The 23,319-nt window shown below is 38.5% G+C and overlaps 1 protein-coding gene across 1 annotated transcript in view; it reads right to left on the reverse strand.

Annotated features, from left to right (window-relative positions):
* Positions 1 to 23,319, reverse strand: part of LOC139735477 (piezo-type mechanosensitive ion channel component 2-like) — a 123,167-nt gene that overhangs the window by 60,074 nt on the left and 39,774 nt on the right. Inside the window, exons 8-18 of the mRNA XM_071646233.1 lie at positions 20,479 to 20,490; positions 17,637 to 17,861; positions 16,038 to 16,298; positions 14,178 to 14,316; positions 9,821 to 10,026; positions 8,974 to 9,122; positions 8,422 to 8,577; positions 5,774 to 5,910; positions 4,182 to 4,339; positions 2,467 to 2,652; positions 561 to 650 (exon numbers count right to left, since the gene is read on the reverse strand). Of these exons, the coding sequence (XP_071502334.1) occupies positions 561 to 650; positions 2,467 to 2,652; positions 4,182 to 4,339; positions 5,774 to 5,910; positions 8,422 to 8,577; positions 8,974 to 9,122; positions 9,821 to 10,026; positions 14,178 to 14,316; positions 16,038 to 16,298; positions 17,637 to 17,861; positions 20,479 to 20,490 (1,719 nt within the window). The remainder of the gene's footprint in view (positions 1 to 560; positions 651 to 2,466; positions 2,653 to 4,181; positions 4,340 to 5,773; positions 5,911 to 8,421; positions 8,578 to 8,973; positions 9,123 to 9,820; positions 10,027 to 14,177; positions 14,317 to 16,037; positions 16,299 to 17,636; positions 17,862 to 20,478; positions 20,491 to 23,319) is intronic.

Here is a 23,319-nt window from a genome sequence, read left to right on the forward strand (position 1 = left end):
TTTGTTTCTCTAGTTAACTCAATTCAATTCAATTCAATCCTAAATCAATTTGATTTTTCAATTGAACACTAATGAAGAATGTACACAAATGAGGTGCAAATATCAATTAATCAATTACCAAATACTAATTATTGGCAATTATTTCTTCAAAACAGATGCTGTTTATGCTATAGGAATATACAGAAAATTACAGTAAAATCAAGAAGGTTCTTCCCACTAAAAACTGCGCTACAATTTCATTACCAGCTTAACCCGTTGAAGACAAGTCTGGAGCATACTCGGGACAGTGTCTATAAGAAATGCGTGCTGCAGCAAAATCAGCCTGTCCTCAATGGGTTAACACCACCAATAGTCTTTCAGAATCCTAAATCTCAGAGCTTCTCCAAATAAAGCATGGTCACAATTATGTTCTAATCCAAAGTAGTTTGTGATTCTTTTTTTAAAAAGAACATTAGGCCTCTCTGGTTGTTTTCTCTGACTAAAATGTATCTACAATGAGATGAGAGATAATTTCAAGACAGCAAGAAGAGAGTTTCCTCGATGACTGGATCTAAACTCACCTCCACATACACGTAGAAGCTGTAGTCAACTTTCTCATACCCAAACCAGCTTGTTATGTTGAAATCTCCTATCGGGGGGAAGTCCTCATTCTAAGCAGCACAAAATGAAAGAAAAAAAAAACACCAATAAAAACATAGCCACATGTATCAAAAAACAAGAGGAAATCACATCTGAAGAATACATTGTTTCAGACAAAGTGCTAAGGCATGATTAACCCACCTTACATCACCAAGTAGTACAAATTGATGTTTATTGCAACTGATAGCCAAATTGCCCTACATTAATGCCTTACTGTAATTTTTACTCTTAACACCGATTAATCAGTTTTTGATTATATCAATGAAGAGCAATTGGTCAATCAGTTGCATAAAAATAAAAAAATCAATCATTTAGAATAATGAGTCTCGTTTCTTATGGCAAACATTAACATAACGCAGTTTTTCTAAACCGACCCTGGATAAGAATAGCTGCATTAGACTCCACTGACTTGTTAAGAACAAAGAAATCTAAATTTTTTCCATAGCAAAAAAAGGATAAAGATAACTGTGTCATCACTAGTTCTGTCTGAAGAAAACCTAATTTTATTCAAAATGCTCCTTTGCAGTATGTGTCTTGCAATGACAATAAATGTTACATGAAAAATGAAGAACTTCTCATAAAATTTTCAATGCTGAACACTGGCACCGGTCTGATGGTCCCAGACCAGTAGAAACACTGTCGGACCAGCAACTTTTGAGGGCTTGCTAAATTTACTGGTCAGAAAAAAGAAAAGAAAAGAAGGTACAGGACCAGTAAATTTCAGGTTCAGATCAGTAGGGAAAATGAGTTAGTGTGCAGCCCCACATAAATAAATAATTTCACTCCTGTCTATAATGCATCTAACAAGGGTGTGAGAGAGAGCTTGCAGAAAAATGTCTTAAAAATTCTGAAACTTATTTTTTTTTTTTTTATGAAGTGCATTAAACTGCAAAATGCATTAGTGCATTTGATCTGAAAAAAAAAGGTAGAAAAAAAGTCTGATAAGTGGGGTTTGGGAGAATAAAAACTCTGAAATGAGATTAAACTCTGAACTCTCACATCCCTGATCTAATAATCAAAACCACAAACTTCAGAAAATGTCATAATTTCTTGAAATGTGGTCTCAGTGGTCAAACCCACCCCAGTAGTCAACCCACCTCAGCGGCTAATGCATCTTAGTGGTCACACACATCAGTAGTCAAACCCATCACACTGGTCATCTCATTTCAGTGGTCAAACCCAACTTAGTAGTCAACCCATCGCAGTAGTTAACCGAAGTCAGTAGTCAACCCATCTTAACAGTTAAGTCATCTCAGTGGTCAAACCAAACTCAGTGTTCTACCCACCTCAGTGGTAAACCCATCTCAGTGGTCAAACCCAACTTAGCAGTATACACACCTCAGTGGTTAAACCAGTCTTAGTGGTCACACCAAAATCAGTGTTCTACCCACCTCAGTGGTCAAACCACCTCAGTGGTCAAACCCACCTCAGCAGTAAACTCACCTCAGTAGTCAAACCAGTGTCAGTGGTCAAATTAAACTCTGTATTCTACCCACCTCAGTGGTCAACCCATCTCAGTGGTCAAACCCAACTTAGTAGTCAATCCACCTCAGCAGTTAATTCATCTCAGTGGTCAACCCAACTTAGTGGTCAACCCACTTCAATGGTCAAACCCATCTCAGTAAGCAACCCACCTCAGTAGTCAATCCAAGTCAGTAGTTAATTCATGTCAGTGGTTAAACCATCTCAGTAAACTCATGTTCTACCCACCTCTGTGGTCAATCCACCTCAGTGGTCATCCCATCACCATGGACAATTCACCTCAGAGGTCAGACCCATCTTAGTGGTCAAACTCATCTCAGTGGTCAAATCAATGGTCAAACTCACCTGATCACAGTCCTTGGTCAGAGTGCTGTTGGAGAACAAGACACTGAACTCCAGCTGGAATAGCATCTTACTGACCACCACCAGTGAGATCCAGACCAGGGAGATGATGCAGCTCAGGCGGTGGAGAGACTCGAAGACGATGGGGAGGAAGATGAGGAGGAGGAGGATCCCATTGACCGCTGTCACCTGATATGAGAGGGCGTGGTCAACAAAGGCATTAACTGTTTGTTTCTTTGTTCATTTCCCACCATTCAACATTACACAGGACTGATAAATCAGCTTTTCACACCCTCCAGTTAAATATTCTTTTTATGATTTGGGTACAGCAGAGCCTTCTATTACAGAGTTTGGCCAACCCTGTTATGAGTTTTTCGATCTACCGACGCCATTGTGTGCCCACCAGAGAGGTTCTATAATATTATGTAATAGAGTAAGCGCTCATCATTCAGTGCGTAGAAATGAAAACGGGGCCAATTGAACAGTGGCGAGCACGCACGAAAGAGGTCGACTACCAGAAAAGTGTGGTACCTTCGTGAATGCTCGACTTCTCGACTTCTTTGCTAATGGCAGCGGGTCGTTCAATTGGCCCCGCTTCTATATGCGAGAGTGCAATCTATTACATATAGAACCTCTTTGGTGGGCACAAAATGGCGCCTGTGTTTAAAGTTGGCCAAACTCTGTAATAGAAGGCTCTGGGGTACAGCATTGTGTACCGCCATTTTGTTTCCATTATCATACAGTTGTGTAACGTTGTCATGGTGACTATTTTCTCATTATCAGTGCCGGCATAAATCGGCACGGCGATAATGTAACACACACTTGATCATCTACGCACTCATGCATGATCACACACATTTGGTACCACAGGGTACCTAATATTGCATCATATTTCCTGGCAACAGAAATCATCACATAATATATGATAAGGGTTAGTCAAAGACCTTTGAGAACATTGCATACCTTTGACTTTACTGATTTATTTTTCTTTCTGTTTTTTTAGCCATTTTTACAGCGCTGCCAACAAGCACACAATTAGCTAGGTACCTATGCACGACTATATCCAGCTTTAGTGTCTTTGCGCTTTGTGCATGCAGTAGGCTCTCAAAGTGCCTGCCAAAATCTAATCATGTGCTGCTTCCCTTGGTCTACCATTTCTTTACACATGATAAAGATATCCTCCTTTGGGACAACATTTCAAGCAATGTTCCCCATTTCCACCTCCAAGTATTGGCATACCCAAATAACAACCCCCTCTTGCCCATCCCCCAACACATTGCATTAAACACTGGTCCTAAGCAACATGCAGGAATGTATGAAGTGATACCAGGAAACGAGGAAAAAGTTTTGCACTAGTAATATATTTTTTGTGCTTGACTGTGTAAGATGAATTTCGTGTGATTTCCATTTGGTGAAAGGTTGAAAAAGTACTTCAAACAGCTCACTGCTGCTACCGTGGCTGGGGGTTTTGGCAACACATACTACAATTAAAGATAACCGGTCTGCATGACAACAGCATATTCATCCATGCTACAGGACCAGCGAGAAAACTACAAATAACATACCAATTACACCCCTGCAATATACCTACCATAAATTCCAAAATATGAAATAACATTGCACATAATGACTAAAAACTTTGCACCCTTTTACTTCCAACCAGCTTCATGTTGCCAAAAAAAGCACAAAAATTTCCATTTGACAGTAGTGGACCTCACCTCCATGGTGACCACCAGAATGATGGCAAAGAAGACAATTTTCATCATGTGGATCTCCAGCAGTCGCCATAGAAACATCTCAACTGGTTCCACAAATTTGCTGAAGTAGCGATATGCCTTCACCACCTGCTGTTTGAACGTGGGCGTGGGTGTTGCACCTGGTAATGGAAAGTTTAAAAACAAAGTGTTAATCCATTAATTACCACTAACTTTGCAACATTACATGCTTACATCCTTCACAAAGTCCTTGCTGACTTACTTATTGCCATACACTTATTCAGTATGTTTCGAAAATCGATTCATTGTTCCGCCTTGGTGTGATATTTACTGCCTGTAGGAAGTACATTTTATCTAAAATCAGGAACGTTGATATGCACTTCACATAATCTTAAAACAGATGACTATAATATCCCCCAGGAGGACTAAAGTACAGCTGTATATAGGAATATCAAATACCAAACTAGAATGAATTTCCTCTACAATGAAAAGAAGATATTGTATTGCAGCTCTCTGCACAAAAGACATTTTTGAGAGTCCACTGTAATTTGACACAAAGAAAAACACAGGCAAACAAAGTGTATTGATACCTGCTTGTCATTTGAGCTTAGGCCAGTGTGCCAACAAAATCTGTGTTCGATAACAGCAGTTTACATAAAGTATAGTTTCATGAAATCATCAGAAATGATACAAGTGCCAAATAATCCCAAACAAAGCTTTACATAAGCGAAGCAATCCAATAGGGAACCTTAGAGGGCGCACTTCAACACAGGAGGTGGAAACACTCTATGCAGCATACCTTGGTACCACTGTGGCATGGTTCTCTTTTTTTTGTTTTGAGATGGAAGACGCCTGAATACATGACTTTACTGAAGACGCCAAATATTTTACAGGCAGAATATTTTTAACTAAAAAGCTGAGCAAAACTGCTTATCCAACAGTAGAGAGCCAGTGGAGTACAATGGGGGCAAAAGGGCTTGAGAAGAATCTTTGTCATACACAAAAAATAAAATAAAATAAAATAAAATAAAATAATATGAAATAAAATAGAATAAAATAAAATAAATAATAATAATACAACACATTTATAAGGCACTAAATACAGACAACTTTAGGTGCACAGTTTAGAGGAAAATTAAGATTCAATCCAAAATAATACAAAAATACAAAGATATTAAAAACCGTAAGTAATTAAAAAAATAGACAAATATAAAAGGGTAAACAGACACATATAAGGACTACAGACAACAAAATATGTGTTGTCAAAGAAGGACTAGGGCATAATATTTCACGTATCGGGAGATAATTTCATGGGTGGTTAAATTTGCAGTAGAGGGCATGAATATTAAACTGCTTGCATGTACACATAGTAAGCTACACATCTGCGTGCAGCTGCTGCTCGCCCATGTTGCATGTAACAGTACGTACATCTCTCTCATTCGTGAAACTCACTTTAACAGAGGGCAGCATTTTAGCAGGTTGTTAAATTTGCAAAATTTTTTTTTTAACTTGGGGGAAATTTGCAGAAACAAATCCCTCCCGGAAATATTCATCATCGCGAGTATCTTGACTGCATTCTGACAAAATGTACTCACTGCTCCTGCCGTGCAGGGATGCATCCTCACCGGTATCATCAATGATCACCTTGGCGACCTCTCTGGACCCCGCCCCTTCCTCCTGCCCCTCCTCGCCACCCGTCTCCTCTTCCTCCGCCCTGTCAAGATGACTGGCACTGGTAAATATCAAGATGGATGATAGGCATGAGATAAAGGTAAATAGAGATGGACCTATCTTTTCTAGCAACTTTGTGAATACCGACAATTTGTGACATATTGTGGGGGCTGGGCACCTTTTCTTTTCATTTCATTTCATTTATTACGTTTCCACACAAATCATACATTGTTGTGTTTACAACATCCACCCATGACAATGTAAAGTAACACATAAATTATAAATTATAGGTTCAGTATATACAAACAGCATTCACATAGCATAAAATCAACTGAAATCATTCTCAAGGGTACCTTCATGACAGATAAATGAAATTGTGTGTGGAGGGAACCTACATAGATGGTTCTTCGGTAATACAGACAAATGGCTCTATATAGATGCTGTTTGTTACCATCATTGTCATCGTAATCATCATAGATGCAAATAGAAAAAAAAAAATAATGCAAAACTTGAAATTGAGAGATAAAAAGCAGATACAGGTCAGAAAAAGGCAGAGTAAGAGCACATGTGCATGCACAGCATTCACACTCTAGCTCTGCACATGCACAGTACAGGCGAGCTGTTTCTGTTCACTCCAGCTATACTGGATGTGATTAACCCAGGGCTCGACACTAACGGTGGCCCGGTGGCCCGGGCCACCAAAAATGACAGTCGGGCCACTAAATTAAAACAAGGCAATCGCCAAATTGTGTCTCGCCCATTCGCGTACAAGGAATTAATATTTTTTATAACTCCCAGAAGTTAATTGACCTGCTTATGACCTTTGACCTTGTGGTGACCTTCAATACCCTAAGGGATATTTACCATCCAAGTTTGGTCACAAACGGACAAAGGGATCAAAAGTAATGAGCCATAATCGAAACGCGCCATAAAAACTTAACATTGGGTCCTAAAAATTTGTTGACCCCTTTCTGTGACCTTTGACCTTGTGATGACCTTTAACTCCCCAGGGGACATCTACCGTCCAAGTTTGGTCACAAACGGACATAGGGATCAAAAGTTATGAGCCACAATCAAAACGCGCCCTAAAAACATAACATTGGGCCCTAAAAGTTTGTTGACCCCTGTCTGTGACCTTTGACCCGTGACGACCTTCACCTCCCCAAGGGACATGTTCCATCCAAGTTTGGGCACAAACGGACAAAGGGATCAAAAGTTATGAGCCATAAACAAAATGCACCCTAAAAACTTAACATTGGGCCCTAAAAGTTCGTTGACCCCTGTCTGTAACCTTTGACCTTGTGGTTACCTTCAACTTCCCAAGAGACATCTACCATCACCCAAGTTTGATTGCCATTGTAGCAACATGTGCTGAGTTATGTGTGATAAGAGAGTCTTGCAAGTAAACTTTAACGTATGACCTCAAATGACCTTTGACCTTATCATGTGACCTCTTACGGCACCATAACATGAAGGTACCCCCAGTGCATCTATGACCCAAGTTAGGTTGTAATCCAAGCAACTTATGTGAAGTTATTTGTCAAAAGAGAGTCTTGCAGGTAAACTTTAACATAGAAAAGAGGGTCTTGCACATACCCTTTAATATATGACCTCAAATGACCTTTGACCTCATCACATGACCTCTGACAACACCATAACATGAAGATACCCCTAGTGCTTCTATCACTCAAGTGTGGCTGCCATTGCTGTAACAGTTGCCAAGTTATGCATCATAAGAGAGTCTTGCAGGTAAACTTTAACATTTGTGACGGACGACGGACGACGGACGGACGACGGACGGACGACGGACGGACGCCATTTGGATCCCTTAGTCTCGCCTTCACCTCCGGTGGGCGAGACAAAAAAGGGCAAATTTGGTGGCCCGCCTCAGGCCACCAAAATTTTTTGAAAAGTATGTCAATAAATTCGTAACTTTTTGCGCCGGAAATTCAGCAGCTAAATTTGTTCAAAGGATGGATGAAAAGGACTGAATGAATGCCTGAGAGTGAGTGTTGCAAGTTTGTTGAAGTTTATTTATGAGTAGAGATGTCCAACTTCTAATTCTTACTATCATAAATCTTAAATATTTCACTCATTACAAAAAAAAAGGACTTTTAATGTTTTTTATTGTTTGTTTTTCGGGACACCAAATTTTTTTCTCGGGCCACCAAAAATGTGAAATTTAGGATTTTGGTGGCCCCATCGGGCCACCAAACAAAAAAGTTAGTGTCGAGCCTTGTATAACCAACCATGAGAGTAGAAGAAGGAAAGGTGGGGTAAAACGGAGCAGGAAGAGGAAAAGCATCAAATAAATTTAATGGATCCAGGGGGGTGTTTCAGAAAGCTGTTCTAAGTTACGAACGACATAAGATTGACTGGTGATCAGTTCTGATGTGCTATACTTATCAGAATTTAAATAATTCAGCACGAGAACTGATTACCAGTCATTCTTAAGTCATTTGTATCTTAAAGAACAGCTTTATGAAACACCCCCAGGTCATGGTTGTACAGACAGTTTTACAGAAGACAATGCTTGAGTGGTAGGAGGATTTGAGGTAGCATCATTTCTTACCGGTAGCCCTCGTTGGACATCTTACTGATGTCGAGGAAGTGATTGTGGAAGTAGGAGAGCTGGATCATGACCAGGATGATGAAGGCTGTCGGGATGAGGAGAACCAGGAGGAGTTCGGACACGTCGTTATAATGCTGCAACCCCAGGATCTTTAGTCTGAGACAGAAACAAAGGGAACACCAAATCACAACCAAATAAACAGCAAGTCATGGGGCTACAGTCCCAGGATCTTTCATCTTAAAAGCAAAACAAAACAAAATAAAACTCTATCTTACTAATAAATCACTGCAAAGACAGTAAAACAGCAAGGAAACTTTATATTATTCCGAGATTGCAATGTTCTTCAATTGATGTTTCACCAAGACTGAATTGAAGATAGAGCATCTACTGGACTAATAAACCAGAACAATTTATTTATCATGTACTCGGATTGCAGTTAGATAAAAAATGTGCATTCCTCTATCAGCAGTAACACAAAAAAGAATAAAGACAGTCGCAAGAACATGAACATGGAGACCAAATCCAAATTTTCAGAATTCCTTCTTCACTTACTCTTCCGCTGTAAGGGGCGTGCCATCCCTCCACTGGTTACGGATGTCTTCAAACTGATACGTGTATATCATGCAGAGAACTGCAATGGAGTAGAGAACAACGAACCAGCCGAAGACCCTCAGGATGAAGCGGAACACCGTGAATGAAATCTGTCACATGATCAGCAAAATAACGTTTTATCAGAGATACGATCAAACTCCCGCGCAGTCCTTGACTCTCCACATATTTGTACAAAGTGCTCAATTTTGGATAAACCAACACATTGCTTCACTAGTCAGTAACCATCTGATGACAATGGCACACCTTGACACAAATCTGTAGGAAATGAAATTTGATAGGATTTTGTATGATAGTGCAGTACTGTTAACAAGAATCTTGAGTAAGATAGACTCAGAGATGATGTGTGTAAACCTTGACTGAAAATTTCTCGTCAATTTTTATGAAGCTGCAAAATTATATAATTTTATGAAGTCCAGGTGTTACAAAATGAAACATGCAATGAGTGCTTTTAGTTATAGAATGCATCTTTCATATGACTGTTAAAGAGAAGATGGGCATTTTTTACAGAGGTTGTAAGAATTATTTCCTCTTTTCAGAGGGATACAAAATATCTGCTCACTAAAGTTAGGAATACCGTCCGCTTTCACAGAGAAACAAAGTTATTTTCTCTCATTGGATCACAAAGTTCAAAGTTATCATAAGTTCTCATATGTTATTGAAATTGATTTCAGAGGGTTGGAAAAATGATCTGCCGTTAGGATATTGTCAAATACCTTATCTGTTTCTCCAATATCTTTTAAACAAAACTTTAAGCAAAGATGAAGATGATTTTTTTTTTCCAACTTACCACAAAGATGTTAAGGATGAGAAGAAAGAGGAGCATATAGACGACCTTGAAGATGTCCACCGTCCCCTGGAGACTGATGATGAGGAACATGAGTCCACAGAGGAGGATCCAGTACTTACTCAGGATGCCTTGAAGCTTGCTGCCCATGAACGTCATGGTAACGCTGTGGCTCCGAGGGGGTGGATTCCTCCCGTTTTGCTCAAAAGCTGCATGGATGCAACGGCAGATGGAACATCATAAAGTCTTGACTTATTATTCATCATACGTAATGGAATTGAGACTTCTTATTATATGCTTCAATAGCTTCCTCCTCCCCTCCACATTAATCATAAATCGTTGAGGTACAGTTAGTCAAAATACCTTTATGTCTTTTTGGAACATTATAAAGCCATAAATCTCTTTAAACTGGTAACAAGTACGACATGAACTCATCCTCCTCTTCTCTCTACAACTAACAAGTGTATTTTGGCTGAGAATGGAGACCCGATGAACTAATGAAAGACAGATTACAATCATCTCATGTCATATCAACACAGTAAAAAAAAAATTCTTTGCCTTTAAAAAGTTGCAAATGAATCTGATGTAAAATTAGTACATGACGATGAATTAAGATGCAATTATAAGTCCAGAATTGCTAATTTGAGCGACAATAGCTTCATGGACAATTCTGATGATATCCTTCCATGCAAACAAATGCTTGCAAGAATTGAAAGTTATGAGAATCAAACTATGCAATGAATTGCTTTTAGATTGACGCGATTTACCAGGAGAATGAGTTGTTTGGGGGTATTTTAAGATCAACAGTGTAAATGATAAAAGTAGGTGTACCCCACTTTTATTCCTGAAGAGCCCTCTCTGTTCAGAAGTGGGGAGGTAGAATGTTACGTTATGACTGATCGAGCCCTAGCAATCGTATTTCCCAACAGGCTGCATGTAATTCACTCTTGTGCGAAGATTGATGGACACTGCTATGGCCTGATTCATCAATTATGAATACTGTACGAGCTGAATTTTCGCATACAGATATTTTTGCGAATTGCTACTTGGAGGACATTTTCGCATGTTGTTAATTTCGCGGTTGCGAGGGTCTAACTGAACTTAGTTATTCGCGCGTTGTTATTTTTGCGTGTTGTTATTTTCCCGGTTCAAAGGCAATTCGCGAAATTCGCGAAAATAACACCACCGCGAAAATTTCAGCTCGTACAGTAATCAATCATTCAAAATTACGTAGCAGTCATGATTGGATAGGTTCTCAGATTGCAATAGTACTGTTGGCACACTTCTTTTTTAGCTAACATATTGCATTTTCGTTGTTTCCAAACTGAAAACTTGTTATTAGAGCATTATTTTACACAAACCTTCTGCAGATGTGTCTATTTTTAGAGCAAATATTGACAGTTTCTGCAGGCAAATGAAAACTATGTTTTACCTTTAAATCCCAGCAAGCATAGTGGACTGAGCAAAGTAACAGTGCCCTAACTGTCAATGACTCGCAAGTTTCATTCAACACATAGGACCACAGACACGATATGACTTCATTATTCATTGGCATTATTACACACACAAATACTCATATGAATTAAACAGGCAAAGAAAAGCAAGGGGAATGACTTTTTATGAAGAAACAGCAAAATTTACCACACAACAAAAAACAGAAACATTCTAGCATTCTTACCAAGCTTTACAAATGGTCAACAAGCATTTTACATTTTTGATTCTGCTTTTATATGGCAAAGACTTTCTCTTTTCTCAAGATACACTTTATCATTCAACTATCAATCTGCATGACCATTATTGTTTGGATTTTTTCAATTAATGCATTAATTGATGAGTTGCTTGATTCAACATCACACACACTTAAGCAACCAATGCCATCAGTTGCAATCCAAAGAGAGTTACATGAGTGACAGATGAGGTATCAGCAGCATTCTTCAATAACCCACAGGGGGTGATGGATGGTATACAGTGAGAAATGAACTCCTTCTGATATGGGTAAGTTTGACACAAAACCCTGATCGACTTAGATGCATCCCGCAAGCAAGCATTGACTTTGATATGACACATTCAGGGAAAGAAATATCTAGTAGAAAACCCACCAAAGAGATTTGGCTCATCTTCTTCTCCTGAATTCGAGGGAAATTGGGGAAAATCCACATCATATGAGCACAAAATAATCATATGACTCTATCCCTTATGTCATGGAACCACTACACTGCTGTACCATGGCCAGTGAATTCCTCACTCAAACTGTTCCACTTTATAGACCTGTTCAGTATGGGTGCTCTTTTTTCATGCTAATGCCTATGGCAACCACGACTGGGGTGTTTCAAGTATGCCCAACAATAGCTAATTTATGTACTGACATACAAATGTATACAGCATTGCACCTGACTTATTGCATAATCCACTGAATCATCTTTATCTCCTTATACTGTGTGGACTGATAAAATGGATTCAGCAGATTCAGCACATGGGATTCAGGGGATTCAGAATGCTTTTAGATAGAAATTGTACTTCAGTCTCCAACATATAACTTTCCATAATATTTTTAAGTCTCTTGCTAAGGTACTGACCCCTTGCACATGCTCATCGCAGGTATGGTGGACAGAATTTATACTCACGAACACATATCCCCAATGTATAGCTGCCCTTGATCTTATGTTTCTTTTGCGAAGATATTTTCAGCTGACAAAGCAAAGCAAACTAGATTTGGAAGAACAAAACACCACAATGCCTTTTTTTGATCGACTTCAAAGTCCGAAACACGATCAGGAAAACACAAACTACCAAAAGAGAAATAAAGAAAGATTATCAATCATGGGAATGTGTGGATCTGCACAAGTACAACAGTCAAACTTTTATGTCCAAATCCTTCTTTCTGTGGGTCCCTCAGAAAGTTTGGTGGCATTCCACCGATTCTTAGGAATGACATGCTATCAACACTCTGAAGTTTTATTCCATTCAACATTAGTCATTCTGATTAGAAAAGCATGGTTAATCATTCTTAACTGAAAACATTTCAGTTGGTCAAATGTTGCCAAATTCGGGGCCAGCTAGATACACAAACTGAGCAATTTTACCCTTTTGATATTGGAATAGATCAGTCAGGTGTGAGGTCATTATCACATATGAAATTTACCATAAAAACACTCAAACTAACACTCTGATTGCTCTTTGTTTACTGTATGCCCTATTGGAATGACTTGTGAGGAAATCAGAAAATTCACTCTTAATTCAAACCCAGTCAGCAAGGGGAGAATAACTGAACACTTCATACAGCTGTACATCACATTGCCATTTCAAAGGTGGCCAAACAAAATTCAACACATCGACCATTGCTTTACAATGTCTAGCTACTTAAGCATGAAAGCAGAGCATCAGAATATAAAGCGAAAAGAAAGAGAGGATAGAAAGATAGACAGACAGACAGGCAGATAAACACACACACAGGCAGAGGCAGACTGACAGGTAGCTAGACAAACAGACAGACTGACAAACAGACAGACAGACAGACAGACAGACAGACAGACAGACAGACAGACAGATGGACAGACAGATAGACAGACAGACAGACAGACAGATGGACATACAGACAGATAGATAGACAGACAGTGAAAAACAAACCAGTGAAGGACATGTATAATCCAAAGAGAAATGGAAGCTATACGGTAGCAGAATGTATCACACCTTGAAGCCAGCAAAGGGTGTACTCTAGTATGAGAAATTAATCTGGCAAGTCTAAAATGTTTTCAACAAATCAATCTGAATACCTGCTTTCTTACTGCAACAATATTCATACTGTAACAATTTTGATACCAAATCAAACATTTTACAGCATTAGCATGTTGCACAGACAAGTTTTTCACACTAAAGACCAGGCAGCATGGCAATACCATGGTGTTGGAAGGCGGGCCAGGCTAAGATATATTCAAGAATCCCCCTAACGAATTGTGTACAGCTTTATCACTGATTTTGATGTAAGTACACACACTGCTGAAGAATCTTGTCTGGAGATGACCATTACCCATGAGTGTATCCTTTGATGTACATATTCGCTGACACATGACTGACGTGTGCTATTCGTAATTTTCAAATGTACCCTGGTGGGCAGCGAATGAGAATCAATTCAATCAAACCATCCATGCTACCCGGTCTTTCAGAGAGCTAAATCTACCATGATTGGTCATCCTCAACAAAACTATGAATCTACTTTCTAGATAATCTAGAGACTGCCACTGCAATCCAAATATGGTATGCAAGTTTGCACAAGGACACAAATGATGAGTTAAAGGGACAGACTAGCATCCACTGAGACAGGAACGAGAGAAGGAAGAAGGGAGGTATAGCCTTTACTCACCAGCCACTTCATCCTTGGGGCCAGAGAAGATGACCCCAAATGGCTGCAGGACGATTCCCTCATCCACATTGTGCTTACGAAGTCGCTTCTCTCGCATAAACTGGCGCAACGTGAGCCAGAACATGACGGTAAAGGCCAACTGTAGTAAGAGGGCAAAATAGTGAGCCAAAAAATTTGAAAGCACCCTATAAAATTTTATAAACCCTAAAACTCACTGTTGTTAGGTTATTACAAGACTACAATGATTTGATGTGAAAGATACAACATATACCGTAAAAGTGGAAATTTTCACGGTGTTGAAATTTTCGCACATTTCGCGCGACCTGAAAGAAGCACACAAATATTTTTGCTTGCCATATGTTCCAGTAGTTGATGTCTGGAGACTGTGGAATTAAAAACACATGAAACTCTTCTTACCTGGCCAAGTGCGAAAGATTAGTCCCGCGAAAATATCCACTTTCACAGTACTCTGTTTCATGTACAAAAAATTCAATCATGATGTAAGTTCATACCATGAGATGATATCATCATCACTTCCTAATTTGCATAGATGCATATATGTAGTTCAAGCGTGAAGTGGTCCACCATGGAAGGGACAGTTCCTGGCTTGGTTGAATCACCTCTCAAGGCAAATTCTGGCATGCTTTGGAAACTAAGGCTGAATGCACACTTTGATGGGATGAGCAGGACCAGCCTACAACTAGAAATGTCGCTATGGCGACTGGTATGCCTCCGCCATAATTCATGATTCTTCTAATACGTCTATAGTACATGTGGACAATGTGTGATTACATTTTCACCAAATTTTCAAAATATTAAAATGACATGTTTGTCACAAATGTATTGAATGTTCACCTTCCTTACCTATGTTTAATTGGATGAATAGGAGAGTATGTATTTGGGGACTTAAGAACTTTAACTTGAGTTTGACCCTTTCATAAGTTTATGCACTGAGTAATTTTCAAGGTATGGAGAAAAGTGCAATTTATGTATTGAACAGTAAATTATCATTTCCCTCTGGCCTTTGATTTATAAGAGAATCACTGTCAGGCAGAACATACATAAATATGTACTAAGTTTCAAGATAACTTGAGCCACTTCCGAGATATGGAGAAAGAAGTAAGTTCAGCACGTTCACTTGATCTCTGACCTTTTGACCTTTGACCTTCTTGGCAAAAAAAAAAATCCAAGAGAATCTCTATTGGGTTATACATGCATACATCAAATTAAAAAAAAATAATCCTGCTGGCATTGCATAAATATAAGGAAAATAGTAAAATTTTGAAGTATTGCCCTTGACCTTTGACCCCTGACCTTTGACCCCATGAACCCTAATTCCCTAGATAACCACTGCCCGTCAGTACATGCTTATATACTATGCTCCATGAAGATACCTTGAACAATTTCCAAGATCTACAGAGAAAAAAGTGAAATTTCAACATTTTACTTGACCTTTTGACCTTTGACCTTTTGACCTCATGACCCAAACTTTCACCAGAGAATCCTAATTGGGTAATACATGTAAACACTAAGTTTCAAGAAAATATCTTCAGGCATTGCATAGATTTTGGTGGATAAAGTGAAATTTTATGTATTTGACCTTGACCTTTTGACCTTTGACCTTGAGCATGTGCACCCAAAAGTTGATAGGCACAACTTTACCCCCTAATACACATACATGCCAAGTTTCATTAGGATACCTCAAAAGGTTTTGATAGTTACCCTGCCCACAAAACAGACGGACGGACGGACGGACGGACGGACGGACGGACGGACGGACGTAGGAACGGACGAACGGACGGACAACCCGAAAACATAATGCCTCCGGCACCACTTCGTGGCGGAGGCATAAAAACTCACCTGTGCCAGGAGCGGGATGAAGGGGTTTTCATACTGGATGAATCCAACCTCCCTCAGGTTGATCCCGCCCGCTTCCTCCGGTAGGTTGGTGTTCATGTTGTAGACGAAGGTGCCGATGATGATGAGCTCGGCGTAGATCACCAGGAGGGGAGAGGTATAGAGGCAGCGGCTGCGGGTGGAGCTGATGGGGATGATCCAAATCAGGATGGCCCAGAGGAGGAGCACAAAGGTGAGCCAACTGAGGTACACGATGCTCCACGCCTGGAGACGGGGGAGGAAAGTTTGGTTTGGGGGAGGGTTAAACAACAGACCACACCCAGGAGCAGTTTGGTGATGATATAGCCCCACTGCCCCGCGGGAGTGAAGTATGGATAACTGGTAGGTATGACACATATATGTACCTTGAAAAATGATTTTTTTTTTTTAAATTTTATTTTCTTGTTGTTTTAGTCAGGTGTCTGAAGACGAGCAAGAAGAAAATTGAAAATTGCTTTCCTGTAGAGGTAAGCCAAGAGAGTCTCTGGGTGCGGTTGTGTGTACATGCATGTTTGAGTGAGTTTTGGGGTGTACATAAAACTAGGTCAACATAGACCAAGCACTCAAATTTATAGCTTACATCAAAGGAAGTTAACCCCCCTAAAAAACAAACAAACAAACAAACAAACATACACACAAACAAACAAGCAAACAAACAAATTGTATCCATGATCCAAACCAAGTCTTTCATCAACCTTGTAAACTGGTCTATTCTTGAGTTTTTCTTATTTCAAGTCATGCTGTAATAATTCAACTTTTGTTTTCTGCTTTTACTTTTTTAATAATTAAACTTTTAATTGACCTTTATCTACTGATACTAGGTCATTACATTTTCCCCCCATGGTTGTCATCATCAAAGTCAAACACTCTAACCATGTATTGTAAGCAGAGAAATTCAATGCATGCTGTTCTATTTTGGGAGTGAGATTGCTTTGAGAGGTTTTATAGGAATTGACAGCATGGGCTACTAAATGAAGAGGCCTATACTGGAAGGAGCCACTTAATGAGGGGGATGCTACAACAGAGGCCACTATAGGAGGTGGCCACTAACAACAGGGGCAGCAGGGGCCACTGGAGGAGGTGTCTCCTAGTGATGCGTGGCGGCTTAAAAATCCTACTTACCTTTGGGAGCAGTGATTTTAAAAAATATATTCAAGATATCACATTTGATGCATATGTGTAGGTCTGTTGTATCACAAAACATTCTACCATATGGAATTTTCGCAATAAAGCCTAAAATATACGGAGATATCAGTATTTTTATCAATAAACCATAACTGTAGACGGTTTGGTCTGGAAACATTTTTATTATAACTATTGTTCACATTTTGTGTATTAACAATACTTAACATCGACTATACAGATTCTAATTTTTACAGTGATTGTTTCTATCCCTAACTCACATTTTAGAACTATTTTAAAGCACAAATGCTGGGTTTTTGCTTCACATGCAAGTGGTAAATTATGCCTTTAAAGCACGTGGTCACTGCAGTGAGAGGACCACTGCCACAAGTTTGACAGGATGACAATTGCTTGTTTTGTGATGAGAGTATTTGAGGATACCATCATGAGGATGAGACCGGCGATGTAGCTCTGTTTGGTGAGGAAGATAATAAACGTGGTGAAGGGGCTCATTTTGACCCCCTCTCTCCGCCCCTCCTCGTCCCCACTGGTCAAGGCCGACTCCCCTCCATCTGTAGTGGTCAGCGGGGCAGACTCCACAGGCTGTTGCTCTTGGGAGGGGTCGTCCATCGTGTGGTATGACGGACCGGCCTCAGACACCAGATGCTGTGGGGCGAAGAAAACAAACTTGGTTTCAACCTCTCTCAACTCACAATTTGTCCACAAATACACTAGCTGGTTTGCTACTGTTGTAATAAACTCTACAAATTCAACAAGAAGCCATTTCAAGATTCAGACAGAGCTACACAGAGATAATACATTGTAACCTCTATAAAGAGATCATACACTGGCAAAAAAAAACCCGCAAATAAACAAACAAATAAATACACAAATAAACAAAATTGCTCAAAATGATGCAATATTCAGGTCATGCTGTTCATATCCTGAAGAAGAATAATACTCAAAAGTTTGGTTCATTCATGCTATGGGGATATAAGAGAAAACAAACAAAAAAAGCAATTACTGATCTTCTCAAAAAAGCAAGCCGATCAGTTCACAATAATTCATGCAGAGAAAAAGAGCATAAGGAATAGAAAGCACCTATGCATTGCACACAACTTAAATATTTTTAGTTGCTGAAAGACTGTAAAAAAACTGGCAATTTGAGGATAAATAAGAGCACATAATTATACAAACACAAAATAACTTAACCAACATAAAATAGAACTGTCAGACATAAAAACACTGAATATACAGAAAGAGTAGCTATTGAACATTTCATTTTCACAACAAATCAGCAATGAAGAATATGTCATTTTCCCTAACTCATGCACATACAAACTTTGCACAAAGATCAGAATTCCTGACATTGGGGTATAAAAAAGCAAAACAGCAGAGACCAAGCACAGAAGAATAAGCTTATAATAACTACATGAAAGCAGAATAAAAAGTGTTGGAATAAGCATAAGACACAGAAGCAGATTTGAAGCAAGGTCCTTCACAACAAAAGGCATACATACAATCAAATTATGTTGCAGTGACAAAAACTTCAAAAAGGAATGGAAAGTTAATAGCAAAAGTTTAGGTAGCGCCTTCATCTTGTTATTGTTGTTATTCATGCAAACATGACACATCAGAAATGGAAATCTTCTACAAACGATCAAGATTACACATCAAGCACTCAAAGGCAACTTTAAAATGACAGTGGATCTAGGGAAAAATATGGGAGAGTGTTAATTGTAAATAGTGCAACAAAAAGAAAGAAAGTTTGTTTTGTCTTTTCATCTGCAAGTTAGCGTTGGTCAGCTGAATATTCTCAATGCATCATGACGTCACAGCTTATGCAATGCCAAAACTCTTCCCACGCCAGTATTCTTTTTCATACCCTTTAAATATGTGTACTAATTTCTGAGGGATGCAGTTTGGTTTACAAAATAAGCTTTGGAACCTGCATTACTGTGAAGAATATTTTCCACCACTGTTAGGGAGAAAGGTAGAACTTTTGAAGCATAAATCCTACATCAAGAATTTGACATCAAGATTATCATCATCCCTTCAAGCCTGACATGAATCAAAGAATCAGAGAAGCTTGAAGAATTTGTACTTTAAAACCATTTATCAATTAAATGATTACCATAGATGACAATACTTTCCACATCCTTTTACTCAATAGCAAATGCCATGTATAAGTGATTAAGGACAAGCGAATATAATAGGTTCATCACTTTGAGCTAAAATATGGACCTGATAAACATCAAGAAATCAAGTACGTTAGGGACTTTTTGTATTTCAACCTATCATGTAAACAATTCAAACTAACAATAATAAAACTCAAAATTAATGTATGCAAAATCTGTGTGATTTACAGAATCATTAAGAGTTCAGTATAGTCTCAGTTCCAGACCCACTGAACAATTATATACCAGTACCACACCAATGCAAACTCTATGAAGAGTGACAGCTCCTATGATACCAATAAATACGACCTGATACAAATTTTACGGCTGTATCTTCTCTATTTTTTTTAACCATGGCTCATGGGTGTTTTGTGTATGAAGAATTAGAATGGGATTTATGGAAAGAACAGAATTCTGTAGGTAGTCTAGATAACTTGCCCATAAATACTAAAAATTATCATAATAATAATAATAAATTCTCATGTAAAGAAAAAGAAGAGCTGGACTTTGAATTAAGTTGTGAACATATGAAGGTCAATTTTACTGATCTGTGTTGGAAAAACGGAGATGAAATGATAGTAATTGGCCAAAAAAAAAAGGCAAAAAAAATGTGATTTGAAGCTTTACAATGAAAGATAAAAGTGGAGAATCAATATGTGTGTATGTCTATCACTGAACTCCTGTCTGTGGAAATGAAGAAGCTTCAAGTCATATCATTGCACATTCAATGACTTTAATACAATTGAGTGCAAAGTCACAAATAATGTAACCCATACATGTGAAGCATGACTTTGTATATCAACACAAAACTCCTGTCTCGAGGAGACTACAAATGAGATAAAGTTCATGAAGTTAACAAACTCATAGAGTGCAGTAATTTTCATAGACAGTGAAAAAGCAAACATGGTACAAGTAATAGCTCCTGGAGAAAAAGGACAATCATGTATTCTAAGGCGATGTAAGCTGCTGAAATCAAAGTAAAAGCACGACAGATGAAAATTTCATGCACAAAATGTGACGGCAGCATGACCAATAGGCACAAGGTTTATGGGATGGGAGGGTGAAGGCAACAATCTGTTCTAATATGAAGGAGTTGTCACACGCACCTGCTCCGTCTTCTGTGAAATTTATGAACGGCAACATGGAATTATGGGAAGGAAATAAAAGTGAGGAAAGGACAGACGAAAGAAACAGTAGTATCTCGTGGGCTTGGACCTTGTGATCACGTGTGGTATAAAAACTACATTGCACTGATCTAAGATTTTTAATCATTCATTTAATATGTTTAAGCATATAAAGATCTTATATTGAAAAACAAGTAACACCAAATATAAATGTGTGAAGACAACGCCATGTGCTTTTTTTTTTTAATGAGGGAATGATAAATATGTAAAAAATGGATGTATCAAAAGAAAGCTCATTTAATATTGGTGTAAACCTAATAAAACAATCACTGTCCCTTTCCAACAGATGAGTTAATGATTCAATAAGTTTTTGGTTCTTTGGTCTGAGAGAGAAGAGCACTCATATCATTATAAAAGCATTTCAAAGTTTGCCAAAAGAAGCACTGTGACCACATCAAATTCATTCTCTTGTGAACAGATCCTTTCAAAGTTTAATCTTTCTAATTCTAATCTGACTATTGAATGACTTACATTGTATGGTTAATTAGAATAAGACCAGGACCTGTTCATATTTTGCTTTCTCTACATACAAACACAATTATTGCTGCTGTCACCATTGACAAATTGTATGTTCATTGTGAAGATTTAGCACTGTAGCAGGATTTTGTAAATACAAAAATTCACACGCGACTCATTACCCTCTTGTTTGATTTGAGGAAAGCATTCTTGAACTTCAACATTTTGCCTTCAATTTTACAATGGTTTGGTAAAGACATACTACTATATGCATGTGAAGACAGGGTTTTTAAATAACCAAATTTCACAATGAAGTTACTCAAATAAACAAACAAGTACTTTGCATACTTTACCACACTACACCCTTACAATCATTACATTATCCTATAAAGTCAAAACATGTTTGTCACATTGGATACAGAAGTATTCACAGGTGTCATAGAATCGTAATCTGTCTCCCAATTCTAAGACTCAAATGAAGATTCTGAAAGGATGTACCATCAGTCTAATTTTAAAAAATTTGATATTTCTGTGGTGGTTTTAGCCAAATACACATACCATATTTCTAAACAAAACCAGAGTTCTTACAATGATTTTGTTCAAGTAAGAGGCTGATGTGGATTACAATCACTGACTTCAAACAGGCTTATAACATAAACAGGCCTAAAAGTCAACTTAAATCTGACATAGGCAAACTTTCAAAATGAAAATACAGGGTCTGGAGTCAATATTCAAACATTTTTACCATTCTGAACCCAACCTTTGTGTTTTCTCTTCTTTCTTTTTTTTTTCTCTCTCTCAATTTGTTCTCAGAACAACTGACACGCTAGGATACACAACCAAAATCTGAACAGAAAGTAAATGAATTGATTATCTCTAGGCTACAGTGAACCACTGGGTATAGAGCTAAACATTAATATCAAATTGTTTTTGACTGAACTCCAACAGAGCACAACCTCTCATTAAAGGGGAAGGCTAGTAACTGATCAGTGGGAATCAGTGGAAATGCTGGGAGATGATTGTTCCAATCCTTATGGGATTCATTCAAGAGTTCATCGTATATCTATTGTTGTGTGAAAATGATTTGCTTCAGAATGGTCTCATATTCAAGTAATGTGCAGTTTAATGCTTCCAGGTTAGCGTCCCTGGTCAGTGACGGGGCATTAATCTGCACATTACTTGAATATGAGACCGTTCTGAAGCAAATCATTTTCACACAACAATAGATATACAATGAACTCTTGAATGAATCCCATAAGGATAGGAACAATCATCTCCAAGTATTTCCACTGATTCCCACTGATCAGTTACTAGCCTTCCCCTTTAAGGGGATGAAGATACAGAGTGTCTGTTGTCTATGCAGCACCACCCATCTTAATTTGCAACCTGTGGTTCATAACATCCACTTCACAAAAATATTAACAACAATAATGTAAAGGGGGGGGGGGGACTTCCGATTAAATGCACAGTATAAGCACAGGTTGTTTGTCGTTGCATGAACACCCACATGTCTGATTACACAGGAAATGTCTACGCTTGTGAACTAATCTACCTAATTCTGGTTTGGATTTAAACGAACCGCTGAATTCTGATGTGACAAGCAGCTACAGATTAAAGGGAAAGGGATTTGCTGAGTATATATTTATAAGCAGGTAAAATGCTAGGATATGATATCAATGAGGTGTAATAAATAAATCGGTGAACTTTTGTTTGTGAAGCTTGTCATGCCTGTAAATAGAGATGGATACTTTGATAAATGTAACTGACAGTATTACAGCCAATGTACCACCCAGAGAAAGTACAAGTAAAAAAAAAAAGTGGGGGGGGGGGGGGGGTCCCATAATCAAATGCAAGGAAGCATCTTGTAAAATCAACATGGTCTTGATGTATTTTATCTACTGAAGTTTCATGGATATTTTCTGCTGAGATTATTCTTAATGATGACAAAATGGTTATGACACAGTCCTTGTTAATTTTTCCCTCCTTTTCTTTCATAATGTGATACATTGTCTGCAGCAATTCTATGTTGTTTCTCTTTATACTCTCTTTACTTGGCTAGTCTACATGATGTAAAATCTGGGGCAAACTTTAACAAGTTTCTCCTTCAAATACTGCTTTGTTTCTAAAACTGCTCCGAGAATACCTTACCTGACTCCGATCATATCAGAGGAGGCAGTCAACTTTCACTATGATAAATGCAAAGGAAAGTGAAGCAAGCAATGTGCCCAACCAGTCTATAGGGGTGGTCAGACTGGCAAAAGATCAAGAAGATTAAGTTCGCGATCTTTAAGATCCAAAAGTTTTACC

This window comes from Diadema antillarum, unplaced genomic scaffold, assembly GCF_040938485.1.
Source record: "Diadema antillarum isolate AM-2024a unplaced genomic scaffold, OU_Dant_1.0 seq00000581_RagTag, whole genome shotgun sequence".
Classification (NCBI taxonomy): Eukaryota; Metazoa; Echinodermata; class Echinoidea; order Diadematoida; family Diadematidae; genus Diadema; species Diadema antillarum.